The following is a 14,634-nucleotide window of genomic DNA, read 5'->3' on the forward strand; positions in this document are numbered from 1 at the left end:
CCTCAGTCTCAGTGTCTTCTTCTGTAAAATGGAGATAGTAATAATACTTACCTTATAGGAAATGCTTATCTTATAAGTTCGGGGAATATAAAAAGGTAATGCATCTTTAAAATATATAAATACTTTGTCCTAAGGCTTGGTACCTGCTTCTATATCAGAACCTCCTCCATTTAAGTGTCTTCTGATAAATAAAGTGGATGGGAGTTGTAAAACGTTTAATGACTCTGAACAAGAGGATCTGCAAGGATTTGGTGTGTGTCTTGATCCTGTGTATGATGTCATTTGGAGGTAAGCTTCTCTGTTTATAAAATAGAGTAATAAATAAGTTTGGATCAAATTGTACTTTTGTGGAATATAAAAGTCATGTATAGGCAGACTTTGCATAGATGAGAACTCTCCTATTTAACTGTTAACTACACTTCTATCGCAGTGACTCTTGGGGACCTTTACTCTTGCTACCTTTAGTGTAGTGGTTAAAAGCATGAATTCTGAGCCAGAGTGCCTAGGTTTATTCCAGCTGCACACTTTGCTTTCTGTGTTGCTGTGGAGAAGTTACTTTGACTCTGTGTGCCTTACTTTTGTCATTTATAAAATAGGTATAATAATGGTACCTTATAGGCTGTTATGAGAACTTAGGGTAGAGGCACATAGCAGGTGCTGTAGAAGGCTTTGCTACTCTCATTATAATAAGAAATTTTACTCTCAAGAGTTCTCTTGTTAATTATTTTTAGTCGGTCAGCATTCTTGTCTGTATTGTATAGAATTCACTCTATTTCCTGGTCCCGTAAATATCTAATCATTACCAGCTATGTAGAAGAAATTATGCCAAAGACAATACAGAATAAATATGATCAGTGCGCTTGCCCTTTAGGAATGTATGTAACAAAATCCCCATATTGGTAGAGAAATATACAGGGTTATCAAACTCTGGAAATTATAAGAATGTAGAGATGGATACAGGTACACAGGCGATTCAAGAAATTATATTGTAACTTGTTTAAAATTTATTATGGTGCTTTATACACATATAATGAGTAAAGGAAAGAGTTATCCTCAGATTTGTCGCTTTGAATGCTCATAGGGCGTGTACACTGCTCTTACCAGAGTGGCTCATCACAGGACTTAACCTTTTTTTCCCCCTTGCATTGTTTATTTGGCCAGCCTTAGTAGGAATCCAGGTAAGTGGAAAGGTTAAAGTGGCATGGGTGAGGAGAGGGAAGACTTCCTCTGTCTTCTTTCTTCTGCCCATTCCTGCTTTCATTTCCACCAGCCATCCCAGTCTTAAAAGGCCATGTTTTCTGTCAGTCCTGAGGCCTGATTCCTAGTGAAGGAATTATAGTGCTTCCCAGGTTGCTTGCAAGCTTGCTATCTCACTTGGGCATTTTGTGGGAAGACTTGGAGGCCAGAATTGAGTTGAGTAGTGCTTTTAGGTCTCCCTAGCAGCAATGTACAGGGTAGATTAGATAACAAGAGACTAGAGGTGAGTCGTGTTATAGTGATTCTTATGAAGACATGAGGCACTGAGAACCAGAATTAGAGTGGTCACAGTGGAACAGAGGGGGTAGAGAAACAAATGATGTAAAAATAGAATTGTCCTCAATTATTTACTGATTGGAAGTCAATGTACAAGAGACTTAGTTACCAAAGAGCAAGCTCTGGTTTGGACCTAGGTTTCAATTGATGTTTGATTTTCTATGATCCTTATATGTTTTATTTTTAAATGAAGTAAATTTGAATTAACAAAATAAAGTAGAAACTGGCAGTACGGAATTTGTTTCTGGATACATTTACTAAATTAGAAATGCATTCTCTAAATTAGAGAGAACAGTAGAAGTAGATTCTAACAGTATAACTAGAATCATTTCCCTGGGGTCTTAACAGAACTCCAAAGTGCGGTATCCGATTACTTGAACCTTGCCTTTTTCACATGTGGTAGCAGTGGGCACAGATGATCTCAAATGCTTGCCAGGTCCTTGATCATTTACCCTTTATTCTAAAACAGAGATTAAAAGATGAAGGACAGTCTCCTCCTATGTTTGAGTAAAACAGCTGGAAGGTGGAGAGTTTGTTCCTTTATCCTGACTTCTGGCTGCTTTGTGTCCTTTGTGTTTTTCAGTAGGGTACGTGCATTTTACAGCTATCGCAGACATTGCAGATTCAGTATTAGCTTACTTTGACTTTCCTTCTGGCCTGAGTCTGCCTCCTTTTGTATTCTTAACAATAACTTCTCCTGAACAATTAGAAACTTTTAACATTTGAAAAGAGCAGATAAATGTTAATAGCAATTTTATTTCCCGTTGCAAAACTTACAAAACTAACACATGAATCTGTGTTGTTATTTTTTAAAAAGCAAAGCAAAAATACAAACAGGAAAAATGATGTCCTTCTCCAAATCTTTTTCTTCCCCCATACCAAATCCCACTAACCTCCTCTATGGGTCACAAGTATTAGGTTTGGTTTATATTGTTTGATACCTTTTTTTTTGCGGTACGCGCGCCTCTCACTGTTGTGGCCTCCCCCGTTGCGGAGCACAGGCTCCGGACGCGCAGGCTCTGCGGCCATGGCTCATGGGCACAGCCACTCTGCGGCATGTGGGATCTTCCCGGACCGGGGCACGAACCCATGTCCCCTGCCTCGGCAGGCGGACTCTCAACCACTGCCCCACCAGGGAAGCCCCACATTATACTTTTAAGAATACTGTTGCTCTGTTATTCATGAAGTGTGATCTATATTACTGTTTTGTTCGAATTATTTCATTTATAGTGACATAATCACTTTATTTATATCTTTAGCTCAGATATGGAAAGTCATGAGCTACGTTTTGTCCTGTTTAAGCTGGCTGTATTATTCTCTTTGTATTGTCAATTATACTTCACAGGTTTTATTATACTGTAATTATTCTCTTTCTTGCAAGGTTTCGACCAAACACTAGAGAACTGTGGTGTTACAATGCAGTGGTTGCTGATGCCCGATTTCCCTCTGCAGCAGACATGCAGTCCCGATGTAGTATTCTAAGTCCTGAACTTGCCTTACCAACGGGATCAAGGGCTCTCACCACCCGGTCTCATGCAGCTTTGCACATTCTAGGTAGGGTTGGTATTTGATGATCAGCTAATTTTCATTAATGTGTGCTGAGGATTTTTTTTAAGAGTATTTATATTTGTATATCATTCTGTCATGTTTGTTAAACAATAATATGCTAGGTGCAAAATAAGTTAAATCCTCTAACTTTAAGAGGTTTACCCTACAGAAAACAGTACATCAGACTTACACCAACAACCTGAACGATTCATATATGCCCAAATATAAAGCAGCCCTGAATATAATTTTCCTAATATGTATCTTGTAAAATAATGTTTTTGCTTAACTTGAATATATAAACTTTAGTGATGTAGGTTAAATATTCAAATGTATAATTATAATATTTAATTTTTATACATTATTTAAAATAAATTCTGTAAAATATGATATGAATTTTATAGTTACCGCTTCTGTTTCTTCTTCCATAATAGTTTTCCACAGCACATCAACTTCACTTCTAATTAATTGATTTGAGACATAGCACTTTTACAACATCTGGTAGCCATTGTAAACATCCAAAATTAGCACCGATTAAGGTTATCTCAGGCTACTGTGTCTTCCTCAAATAGTACTTTAAGAATCAATCTAAAGTGATTCAGAGAGTTTGATGAAAGGAAGAACCTTGTAGGGGCTCAAAGATTAAGCTATTCCAACTTTTCAGAGAGATAGTTTTGTGTGAAACATTGTCATATAGCTTATGTTTAAATATGATAATTACCCAGGCAGAGGGTAATTTTTATTGGCTGTAAAAGTATCTTCCATGAAATGTTAAAGCTTGGAATAAATTTGTTGAGCACATTCAGAATTTATTGTTTTCATTTATCCCCTCCAGCATCTCATATTATAAGTACTCGGGGAAGTTTTAATTTAGGGAGTTGAATTTTTGTTTGTTTGCTTGTAGGTTGTCTTGATACCTTGGCAACTATGCAGGATTTAAAAATGGGTGTTGCGAGTACAGAGGAGGAGACTCAAGCAGTAATGAAGGTTTATTCCAAAGAAGATTATAGTGTAGTAAACAGGTTTGAAAGTATGTATATTTATGTTTAGGAAATATTGTCTTACAAATGAAATGTATGGATATTTTAAAGCATAAGTTATCATTTGCATCTTTTAGGTCATGGAGGAGGCTGGGGTTACTCTGCTCACTCGGTAGAAGCTATACGTTTTAGTGCTGACACAGACATTTTACTTGGTGGTCTCGGTCTGTTTGGAGGTAGAGGAGAATATACCGCTAAAATTAAGGTAAGCAGTTCATTCGCACTGTTGCCTTTTGTGTTTGAAGATAAGTATTTTGACTTAATTTATTATTTTATAGAAGGCACCTTTGTATGTGCCTACTTTCTTGTAGCCGTTTTAATTTTATTTATTTATTTATTTTCGGCTGTGTTGGGTCTTCGTTTCTGTGCCAGGGCTTTCTCCAGTTGTGGCAGGCGGGGGCCATTCTTCATCGCGGTGCACAGGCCTCTCACTGTCGCGGCCTCTCTTGTTGCGGAGCACAGGCTCCAGACGCGCAGGCTCAGTAATTGTGGCTCACGGGCCTAGTTGCTCCACGGCATGTGGGATCTTCCCAGACCAGGGCTCGAACCCGTGTCCCCTGCATCGGCAGGCAGATTCTCAACCACTGCGCCACCAGGGAAGCCCATTGTAGCCGTTTTAATGATAAGATGCAGGGGCATTCTGATGTAGCTTTAAAAAGTTTTTAGCATTTTTACTGCCAAATACTGTGTAAACAGACATCATCACCACAGGCATGAGGACCAGGGATGAAGTGAGTAAGGGGATGGATTCCATCTGGTAGAGAGTCAAAAAACAATCAGAAGTCCTAAGTTTACTGCACTATTCATCTCAGAAAGGGCAACAGTTATACTAAGCAAAGGATGTTCTCAGTCTTTGAAAATTCACTAATAGCTTGAATTTTCTGTTGTCGCATTATCCGATTTTGCTCTTAAAGTGAGAGAGACAACTGTAGTTTGTGCCTTAATTTCAATAGCAGGCTTCTTAAAAAAATTCTCAGTTAAATACTGCTGTAGTCTCAGTCCTTATCTTCCTTAACCAGTCTACAGAATTTAATCCAGTCAAGCTCTTCTTCAATATGGTTTCTTCACGTGGCTCCCAGGACACCACACTTCATTTTCCTCCCATCTCCCTGGCCGCTCTTCTTAGTCTCCTGCTGGCCACTCATCATCTTCCCGACCTGTAAACGCGGCAGTGCCGGAACTCAGTCTTGGACGTCTTTTTCAAGTCTATTCACCCCCTCGGTGATACAGCCTTACGGCTTTAAGTATTTTTCCTCTTATCACTCTCACACTTAATAGACCTCCAAAGATATATATACAACTGCCTACTGTGCATCTCCATGTGGATAGCTAACAGGTATTTGGGATGCAACATACTCAAAACTAGGCTTCTGACCATCTCTCTAAACCTGCTGTTCTCTTGTCCTTCCCCATCCCAGTTAACTGACTCAGAATAGAGTTAACTTCGTTCTTCCAGTTGCTTAGGCCAAAAACCTTGGAGTCATCCTTGCCTTCCCTCTTTCTTTCACACCCCACATCCACTCTCACAGCAAATATTGTTGGCTGCACTTTGAAAATAAATCCAGGATCTAACCACTTCTAAAAACTGCCCCTGGTACCAAGTTGGTCCAAACCACAGCTGCTTGGAGCATTACAGTAGCCTCCCAATTTGTATCTGCTTCTGTCCTTGCTCCCTTCGGTCTGTTCTCAACATAGCAGAGTGATGCTCTTAGAATGTACACCAGGGTATGCCACTCCTCTGTTCAGATTCCTGCAGTGTCTTCTAGTATTAGAATAAAAACCAGAGGCCTTACAAGGGCCTGCAAAGCACCATCAGAACTGACTTCCATCACCACTCTGACCTTATGTTATACTAGTTGCTTCACTCTGACCTAGCCATACTGACCGACCCTTGTTCCTCACACGTGCCAGGCATAGTCAGACCTCAGGACCTTCACACTTGCTACTTACTCCCTCTTGACGGCAGCTCTTCACTCTGATCCCTGCAAGGCTCACTTCCTCTTTACCTTAAGATCGTGACTCCTTGGTGAGCCTATTTAAAACTGTAAATCCTCTCCCTTACCACAGACTTACTTCCAGTAGCCCCCCCGCCCCTCTTTTTTGTTTGCATTGTTCACCCCTGTATGCCCGGTTCTTAGAACCCTGCCTGGCACACAGTATGTGTTCAAAATTATTTGTTGAACATAAACAGGGGAGCCAAGTTAGGGGCAAATCATTTAAGGACCTTTATATCATGCTCAAAGAAGAAGAGAAACCATTGAAGACTTTTAGATTAAGGAAGTATTCTAATCAGATACTCATTTTAAAAAGACTGCTGTGGGTTATTCAAGAAAAGCAAAAACCCTTAACTTTGTGGAGTATGGGTTAGAGCAAGGAGAGAATGGAGAGAAGAACTAATTAGTTCATATTGAACTCTTCCAGCTCGTAACACTGCTAACACTGGTTGCACTGACAAGCTTTGGTACCAGCAATAGGAGAGATACAGTGCTGGTGGAGAGATTTGGAAAAAAGGATTCTCCCAGGGTTTTTAATCTGAGTGAGTAGGTGAATGATAGTGCCATTAATCAGAGCCGGGAAGGCAGGAGGCAGGAGAGATGAGTCACCTTACAACTGGGGAGGTTGAGCTGCCCGGGGAATCCCAGGCGCAGACTAGGATCTGAGGTGGAGACAGATTTTTAGACTATTAGCATATATAGTTGAAAAATGGAGACCTCGAACAGAGTAATTGTCCAGTAAGTTTTAATGTCCCTGTCTCTTCCTTCTTAGGCTTTTACTCACCTTTCTTGTAGTTCACCTACTATAATCGTCAAGAGAAATAAGGATTTAAAAAATATGTATTAGTCCATTCTTTTTAAAAGAAAAGATCCCTTCCTCATAATTCTCATTTACTTTCACTTAATTTCATAACTTTTCCTATTGGATATCTTCTTTTATTCTTTTCCTGTCCTCTGCGGTCCTCCCCCTTTTTTATAACTGTTTTTTTCCCCCTTACTCTTTCTATCTCCTTTTCCCATGCCATTTGAGCTATTTTTTGTTACCTGTTTTCTTAAGGATCCTCTCCTTCTATTATTCCTCAGCTATTATTTTTCTAGCCTTTTTTTCCCCCCACTGGGTATTTTTCTAAGTGTTCCACAAGTATTGTTTCACTTAATTCTCACAATTACAATGAAGTAGGCACTGCTAGTGTCCATCTCCCTTTAATGGATGAGGAAACTGGGTCCTAGGATCTCACAGCTAGTTATGTGTTGAAGCAAAATTCTACTACATTTGGAAGCTCACTTGGAACTTATAGTTCTCTCACCTTCAGATGTTTATATCTGGTACAGAACATTTTTGGAGCATTTTCTATAAGTAGGCGAATATATAAAATAAGGAAAACTGAGGTTAATACAGACCATAAGACATGTGTTTCTTAATTTAGATATATAGATTTGTACATTTCACTAATAACATTTTTTTAAAAGCAGGTACTCTTTTACATTCTGTAGTGTCCAGCATATACTGGAGACACAAAATTATAAACATATTATTCAGCAGACCTGCATGACTGAGTGACTGGGCACAATATGTTTTTCTCCTCTCCCCAGCTGTTTGAGTTAGGTCCTGATGGAGGAGATCATGAAACTGATGGAGACCTTCTTGCAGAGACTGATGTGTTGGCTTATGACTGTGCTGCTAGGTAAAGATTTCTTCAGTATTCAGTGTAATCCTTGCATACTTAACATGACATATTTATTATAAGTGAATAACGCAACTTAAAGAGAAAGTTTTAAATAACCTGTGATCAGATGCTTAAGAAACTAAATTATATACTAGGTAACATAACCGTTGCTTTTAACAATGCTACATTAAAACTAATAGTATCCTTCATATTTGTATTTCACAAGATAAATTGACAGTTTCTACATTGAAGATGGAAATATACATATATTTTGCACACATATTTTCATGCATCACTTAGAGAACACCATATATGCTAGTAGTGTTCTAGTGATGCAGTACAATTATTTACTACCGGTAGCGTTATGTATACTGTGTCAAATAGTCATAGTGGGCCGTACTTCAAATCACCTGTATGCTCTGACACCAAGCCTATAGTATTTGCTTGATTATAACATGCTTGGAGAGGTGGCCAGCTTTACTGAAACCTCTCAGGAGGTAACCAGAATCAGGATGTTTATTTATGAAGGTTCATTAAATAATGAAGAGACTTAGATTTTAAGAATTATCTCAAGACTGTTATGACAAGTTAGTGATTTGAATCAGGGAATATTATGATGAGAAAAAGAACGGATTTGGACTTCATGATAATGGTAGTATGCTGTCTTTCCCAATGATAGCTACATTAAGAAAACCTTCTGTGGCATTCATAAGCTTTTTGTTAATGAAAATGTATATTTTCTGAAAATGGTAGTAAGGCATTGAGTTTACTTTTAACAGACAAATACTTTTGAGAACAAAATAGTAAACCTAAAGAAAATTTTGACTGTTTCTTCACTTTAGGCATTAACCAGTATCAGGAGATACTGTTTCAGTAACTTCTTAATGTTATACACAAATGAGGATTAGGGCAATTTCAGGAAAGTTAATTGATTAATTAATTTTTAACAAAGCCTTAAGATGCCATTGTTATCACTTTTTTGAGCGTATGATCGTGTGAGTCAAAAATACAGTGTATGGTTTTATGTATAGAGAATCATCTAGATTTTCTTCATTTGCCTCCTAACAAAGCCCAGATCCCTAAGGCTGGTATTAAAAGTCTTCCACAATCTTTCACAGCGTCTTTTTAAACTTTCCACCTATGACTTTTCTATATCTGTCTCAGTGCTTTAACCTAACTGGACACCTGGCCACTTCCAGACCCCGTTTTGTACTTTCAGACCCCTGCCGATCTGTTCATGACAGTCTTGCCCTTCCTCAACATCTTTATTCTTCTCTCTGTCCCAGCTACAAGCAATATGCACTCCTTCCACTCTATTACCTAGAACTTTGTAACTTGGGTATATCTTTATCAGATGCCCTTATTTGTATACATGTGTTTTCTCTCCTCCTAATTTAATAAACTTTTTGTGTAGTTACTGTGTGACAGGCTCAGTTCCAAACACTTTGTCTAAACTCAATTCCCAGAACAGTCCTATCCTATGAGCTAGATATTGTTTTTATCCTATTTTCAGATGACGAAACTTAAGTCACAAAGAAGATGTAGTAGTAACTTCCCCAAGGTCACCCAGCTAGCGAGTTACAAAGTCAGGCCTTGAACTCAGGCCATCTGACTCCAGAGCTCTCGAAAGACTTTAACTGAATACATGAACTTTAAGGTTCAAAGTTTTCCAACAAAGCTGGAATGTTTTTTTTAACAACAGTTAAAAAAAATTGTCTTATATTAGTATGAAAACTTTATAACATTTAAGCAAGCTTTAGAACTCAAGATGAGGAGGAAGAAATGTAATGCCATCACTGTAGCACCAGTAACTATTATTTGTGTTCTTGTCCAAACTTTTTAAAATAGAGGTTTTTTAATGTTGTTTGACAAGAATCTTATAATAATACAGTGTATTTCATGTTCTGTTTATAAAGAATTTAAAAAAATAAATGTATGTAACAGAGGAGTACAAAGGCATTGTCTTTGATATGTTAATTTTCCTCTTAGAGAAAAATATGCAATGATGTTTGATGAACCAGTCCTCCTGCAAGCTGGCTGGTGGTATGTAGCCTGGGCTCGAGTGTCAGGACCCAGCAGTGACTGTGGATCTCATGGACAAGCTTCTATTACCACAGATGATGGGTAAGCAGAATGTTTAAGTATTCCTTAAGCAACTCCCATTTTTGTTAGTGGAATATTGTTTTGAAAGCTCAGAGGTCTTTTAGTAGAGTAAAAAAATCTTTGTAGGTCTAGAGCATAATATGACCTGCTAAAAATTAAATTCGTATAATCGCATGCCAAATTAAGGTAAGACAGAATGTGGAGATAATAGAACTGGTATTCTTTGCTCTTGTCAGTTGGCATTTGTGTGTATTTCTGGATGTTACCTTGTTTAAAAGCTTGTTTGCAAAATTAGAAATTATACAGAGGAAAATGACAAGGATAGGGAGTTTGGAAACCATGAAAAAGAAATATATACATGCCATAAAATTTGACAGTGCTTATGAAAATACTTTATAAATTGCAAAACCTTAATGATATGAGATGCTACAGTTTTAATAAAATGTAAAGGGAAATTTACCGTTTAAATTTCAAGTATAGAGCACTTCCCAGTTTATAAAATACTTTCATTTATATTATCTTGTTTGATGCCCTCAGTAACTTTGTGAAGTGGTTATTAGCCCCGTTTTTACACTCGGGAATAGAGAGACAAAAGGTGAAATGATTTGCATCAAATTGTATGGCTACTGTGTGGCAGAACCAAATCTGGACCTGGAGTTTCTTGACTCTAAGTCCAGCCTTCTCTATACTCTGTACTCTGATTCATGTGAAAGAGAAGTTCAATTTATTCTTTATTATTCTTGAGCATAAACTGTTTGAAATGGGTAGAAGTTATGTAATCTTATATTTCATATAGTTTCATTCAGCTCATAAGAGAGCTGACCAGAAAAAGAGCAGACTGATTTATGAGGTGAATTCTGTGTTCCTGAATGTTCAAGTAGAATGCTGAAGATAAATTAAGTCTATTGTTGTAACGTATCCTTTTCAGCTTACTCTAAGATTGTACGGTAGAACCGGGGAGACTGCTTTGATCCTGTATGATTCCCATATACAGTTCATTCAACCTTGGACTATCATAGCATTTTGAAGCTAAAGTTTATGTTATATCTATTTAAGCAGATTTTAAACTGTAAGTTGAAATACTTTGTTAAAAGCTTATTGTTCTGGTTAAAGTTGAGTTTTAACCAGGAGGGAGGGAGCATAGCAGCTACTCACCTAGGAGCTCCCAATCAGTTTCAACTCTTTCATTTAACCCATTAAGGCATTCAGAGCTAGAATTAAAATCAGAAGTGTCTTTTTACGTGTATTTTTGTCCTTGAAGAATGAATCTCTCTTTAGTAATGTAAGATTTGAAAGCATGATTGTTAAACTTTTCATTTCCTTCCATGAATCTTGAATAGTGTTTTTGGTTACATTGTTATTTTTTCCCTTCTTAGGGTTGTTTTCCAATTTAAGAGTTCAAAGAAATCAAATAATGGTACAGATGTTAACGCTGGTCAGATACCTCAATTATTATACAGGTATTTAGCGTATTTATAATTAACATGGTTTATTCCTTTAATATAATGAGCTAGGATCATTGTAAAATATATGGCCTAATAAGGGAGAAATTATTCGAAGCATTTAGCTACATTTAATAAAAACAGTTAATTTATGTTTTGTATATTTTTAAACATTTTTTTACCTCAAGTTAATTTTAATAAAATATCTCTAATGACTCAGATTATCTGTATTATGCCTATAACAGTATTTTAATAACTTATTTTTTAAACCTATTGATTTTCTTACCAATTTCAGAATGTTTTAAACTTTAAATTAATAGAATTTGTCTTAGAGAAATGAAATCTGAGTGTTAGTTGGGGATTTTAGATGTAGGCCTGGTTGATTTGTTCTACAGTTTTATATTTCTTGTTCATCTTGTGATGGAATGAATTGGAAAATCCCTTACTGCTGAAAAATTTCCACCTTTAATTAAAATATCAAACAATAACTTGCTCATATGATAATACTATTATATTTTAACATTATTTAAGAATTTTAATTACTTCATGGTAATTGAGACATATATGGGAACAATGCCTATGTGTATGCCCATCTATATCTAGGTGATTACTGCAATAATTTTTAGATTAAAGAATTTAAATAGATATAAACCCTCACTAAAAAATGGCAGTCTTTAAATAGTAAAAATCAAAGGCAATACCTTTAGAACAGTGATTCTCTGTCTTCTATATCTTTTATACTAATATCTTTAAGAATCTAGATGGTATAACCTCACTTTTTCCAAGAGTATATTTTTGTTTGTTTTTATACAATCTGCTATAGTCAGTATTTGTAATATGTAGTATTATGAACATAGCAAGTTGCTTGGACTACTCCTGGGTACAGTGGTTGAGTAACTCTTTAATGGTAGCATTTAATAGTAACATTACTAGAGAACATACGTTCCATAACATTGTCTAGTAAGAGAAGAGAGTTTCTACTACCCAGTCTTACAAAGGTGAGATTTAGAAGATGAGGTACTTATGTGCTAAAAATTTTGCTTAGCATTGGAAAATGTTTGTAAAAAGCCCCATATTGGGATTTTGCCTAACAAAAATGCTTAAATGTTTAATTTGTTTTGCCATTGCAAAAATGTATATTTGAGAAGAAAAATGTCTGTGGACTTTCCAACATAAATTTATGTGTGTATGCTACCTTCAGACTTCCAACCAGTGATGGCAGTGCTTCAAAAGGCAAACAGCAAACCAGTGAACCTGTACATATTTTAAAGAGATCTTTTGCAAGAACTGTCTCAGTGGTAAGCCATTTTTTAAAATGTCAGCTTTTCTGTCCAGTGCTGAGTTTTGTTTTGATGTTTAGCACTTAGCCACTTTTCTAAGAGTTTATCTTAGCATAGCTTTATAATTCAGCTTTGTTTATATTAGCTTTGACATCCCAGGCCAAAGAATATGCACATTTAAATAATGGAAAATAGAGATGTTGACTGATTTTAACATACCTTGCTATTTCTGAAATACATGGTGAATTTTCTTATAAATTATGTATGAACACATATGCTGAAGGAGTTAGAAAGTGAAGGAAAAGTTGAGTGATATTAACCAAGAATGTTACTTTAACGCTAAAGAATTAAGTAGAAGGGTTGTATATCTAACTAGGGACTTGGTTGAGTTACCTGACCATCCCCTTCGTACATTTAAAGACATGATGCCATTGGGGTTACCAGTGTAGAATGGAAAGCCAATAAGATATAATTGAAACACCATGGTGTTTCAGCTCAGGAAGTCTGGGTTAAATTCTTGCTCTTTCATTTGTTAGTTGAGGACTCTTAGGAAGGTTATCTCGACTATATCATAGCCTCATTATGAATTTCTGAGTTAAGGGATATAAAAATTCTATTTAATTTGTAAGGCTCTATATGAATATGATTTATTAATGTAGCTCATAGTCTGTCATGTTAGTAAAATGCATAGGGAGAATGCTTTTTTTCCCCTTTTTTTCTTAGTTTTTTTTTTAAACCACAAAACTAATACACATCCCTGGCGGGAATAGGGTTAAAACTATACTAAAATTACATTGAAGTTCTTTTCCCATCACCCTTTTATCACCATATATAACTGCTGTTTCCATTCGGATGTATATTCTTCCAGACTATTTTTTGTACATAAATTTATTAGTCTCTGTTTACTGTATGCTATACAGTCTTCTTGTTTGTTTTTGATCATGCTTAAAGTTCTGCCTATTACTTTTTAAAAATTTCTTTTTTTTTAAAGGTGGTAGTAAAACACTTCACAAATGACATGATTTTTCTTTTCTTTTTTTTAATTCAATTATAGTTGATTTACAATGCTGTGTTAGTTTCAGATGTAGAGCAAAGTGATTCAGTTTTATATATATATATATATATATATATATATATATATATATATATATATATATATATATTTTAGATTCTTTTCACTTACAGGTTATTACAAAATATTGAGTATATTCCCTGTGCTATACAGTAGGTCTTTGTTGGTTATCTATTTTATATATAGTAGTGTGTATATGCTAATCCCAAACTCCTAATTTATCCCTCTCCCCTTTTCCCTTTGGGTAACCGTAAGTTTGTTTTCTATGTCTATGGGTCTGTTTCTGTTTTGTATATAAGTTCATTTGTATCCTTTTTTTTTTTTAGATTCTACATATAAGCAATATCATATGATATTTGTCTTTCTCTGTCTGACTTACTTCAGTTAGTATGGTAATCTCTAGGTCCATCCGTGTTGCTGCAAATGGCATTATTTCATTCTTTTTTATGTCTGAGTAATATTTCCTTCCATTCCATTCCATTCTATTCCATTCCTTCTTTATCCGTTCATCTGTAATAGCATCACTAGGGCTGCTGTGAACATTGGGGTACATATATCTTTTCGAATTATGGTTTTCTCTGGATTAATGATAAAAATTTCATCAAATACGCTACAGATATATTCCATGTTAATACATTTGGCTCTATCTGAATATTTTTAATGTTTGCTTAGTATTCCGTAGAATGGTGTACTCTAATTTATCCAGTTCTATTCCTACCAGAGGACTGTTTATTTCTCATTTTTCACTATTACAGTTGTCCCTTGGTATTTGAGGAGGAATTGGTTCCTCACAATTCCTCAGATACCAAAATTCCTGGATGCTCAAGTCCATTATATAAAATAGCACAGTGCTTGCATATAACCTACACTCATCCTCCTGTGTACTTTAAATCATCTCCAGCTTATATATAATACCTAATACAATGTAAATGCTATGTAAATAGCTGGCAGTGATTCA

The 14,634-nt window shown here is 36.0% G+C and overlaps 1 protein-coding gene across 2 annotated transcripts in view; it reads left to right on the forward strand.

The window, feature by feature from the left end:
• Positions 1–14,634, forward strand: part of MYCBP2 (MYC binding protein 2) — a 266,872-nt gene that overhangs the window by 117,627 nt on the left and 134,611 nt on the right. For both annotated transcript variants that reach the window (XM_079721660.1, XM_079721659.1), the window contains exons 23-30: positions 135–288; positions 2,915–3,087; positions 3,983–4,108; positions 4,196–4,323; positions 7,706–7,797; positions 9,769–9,903; positions 11,259–11,342; positions 12,526–12,622. In XM_079721660.1, the coding sequence (XP_079577786.1) occupies positions 135–288; positions 2,915–3,087; positions 3,983–4,108; positions 4,196–4,323; positions 7,706–7,797; positions 9,769–9,903; positions 11,259–11,342; positions 12,526–12,622 (989 nt within the window). The remainder of the gene's footprint in view (positions 1–134; positions 289–2,914; positions 3,088–3,982; positions 4,109–4,195; positions 4,324–7,705; positions 7,798–9,768; positions 9,904–11,258; positions 11,343–12,525; positions 12,623–14,634) is intronic.

This window comes from Hyperoodon ampullatus (assembly GCF_949752795.1).
Source record: "Hyperoodon ampullatus genome assembly, chromosome: 16".
NCBI classification, from domain to species: domain Eukaryota; kingdom Metazoa; phylum Chordata; class Mammalia; order Artiodactyla; family Ziphiidae; genus Hyperoodon; species Hyperoodon ampullatus.